General features: G+C 49.7%; 1 protein-coding gene across 1 annotated transcript; it reads left to right on the top strand.

The window, feature by feature from the left end:
* The first annotated feature begins 476 nt into the window (after window positions 1–476).
* LOC123354507 (olfactory receptor 52R1-like) lies at window positions 477–1,424 on the top strand. Its single transcript, XM_044996627.1, has one exon. The coding sequence runs from the start codon at window positions 477–479 to the stop codon at window positions 1,422–1,424; it is 948 nt and encodes a 315-aa protein (XP_044852562.1).
* The last annotated feature ends 256 nt before the right edge of the window (window positions 1,425–1,680 follow it).

Below are 1,680 nucleotides of genomic sequence, written 5' to 3' on the forward strand. Positions count from 1 at the left end.
TCCCTGAGGTGATTCTAGCTGGAATGTTTCCCCCTGGCACATGGACTGGCAAAGCTTTGTTTTTTGTGTGGTTTTTTTTTTTACACTTTCAAATTTTGAGCAACCAGGTGCCTGGGGAATAGCATGGACTCCCTAGCCTGGCTTTCATTGCATTAAGGAACAATGAGGGATAACCAGTATCCACACTTATGTTTCCTGCTGGTCCCTATTAAGATTTCCCAGACCACGATGTGTAGAAATTATTGGTGCATGGAGGACCATCAAATATGCAACTGGCATTAGTAGGGTCACTTCATAATTCATTTCTCTGAAAAATGAAAATGTGTGTGACGAACAACCAAGCGGCTTCACTCATGAGAATAGTATCCAGTAGTGCATGTAGTGGCTCATATTAACATTGTATCTCCATCCAGGCTTTTCTACTGCGACCATCACCCTGGGAACAACTCAGAGTTGAACAACTTCTTCCCTACTACATGTCAGATTCCAACAAAACCGACTTCACCAACCCCTCCACCTTCATCCTGCTGGGCATTCCTGGCCTGGAGGCGGCCCACGTATGGATCTCCATCCCCTTCTGTGCCATGTACGTCATAGCCATCTTGGGGAACTTCATCATCCTGTTCATCGTGAAGACAGAACCAAGCCTCCATGAGCCCATGTACTATTTCCTCTGCATGCTGGCCATCACCGACCTGGTCCTGTCTACATCTACCCTGCCCAAAACACTGAGTATCTACTGGTTCAATTCCAGGGAGATCGATTTCAGTGCCTGCCTCTCCCAGCTGTACTTCATTCACTGCTTTTTAGTGATGGAGTCTGGGAACTTTGTGGCCATGGCTTTTGATCGCTACGTGGCCATCTGCCATCCCCTGAGACATTCCACCCTCCTGACAAACTCCATGGTTGCCAAGATAGGCCTGGCCGTGGTGCTGCGTGGCAGCATCCTCATACTGCCCTATCCCTTCCTGGTGAGGCAGTGGCCATATTGCAGAACCAACATCATCCCCCACACGCACTGCGAGCATATAGCCGTGGTGAAGCTGGCCTGCGCCGACACCCTCATCAGTAGTTACTACGGCCTCTTTGTGGTATTCGGTGTGAGGGGTCTGGATATGATTTTTATTGCTGTGTCCTACACCCAGATCCTCAAGGCCATCTTCAGCCTCCCCACAAAGGATGCCCGGCTCAAGGCTTTGGGGACCTGCAGCTCCCACCTCTGTGCCATCTTAGCCTTTTACATCCCAGGTCTCTTCTCCACCATCACGCACCGGTATGGACACAATGTGCCCCTGCATTTCCATGTTCTCATGGCCAACGTGTACATCCTGGTGCCTCCCATGCTAAACCCCATCATCTATGGGGTGAGGACCAAACAGATCCGGGGCAGGCTGTTCCAGCTCTTTACTCATAAAGGGACTTAAAGTTTTCTCCTGGTGCTCTGGCTCTCAGTTCGAGCTCTGTGCAGAGCTGGCTGGTGATGTGGTGCTGTGTTCTCTTCAGTGAATCACTGATTGGATAGTCAGAAAGACATTAGACCCTTTCCTGACCTTACTGTGCTGTGTCAGTGCGACAATCTGGGGAATCGGGCAGTGTAGAACTGATTGGTTTGCCACCGTTCTAATTACTGATAACTGGACCTCTGGGAATATAAGAACATAAGAACGGCCATGCTGGGTC

Source organism: Mauremys mutica, chromosome 1, assembly GCF_020497125.1.
Source record: "Mauremys mutica isolate MM-2020 ecotype Southern chromosome 1, ASM2049712v1, whole genome shotgun sequence".
Lineage (NCBI taxonomy): Eukaryota > Metazoa > Chordata > Testudines > Geoemydidae > Mauremys > Mauremys mutica.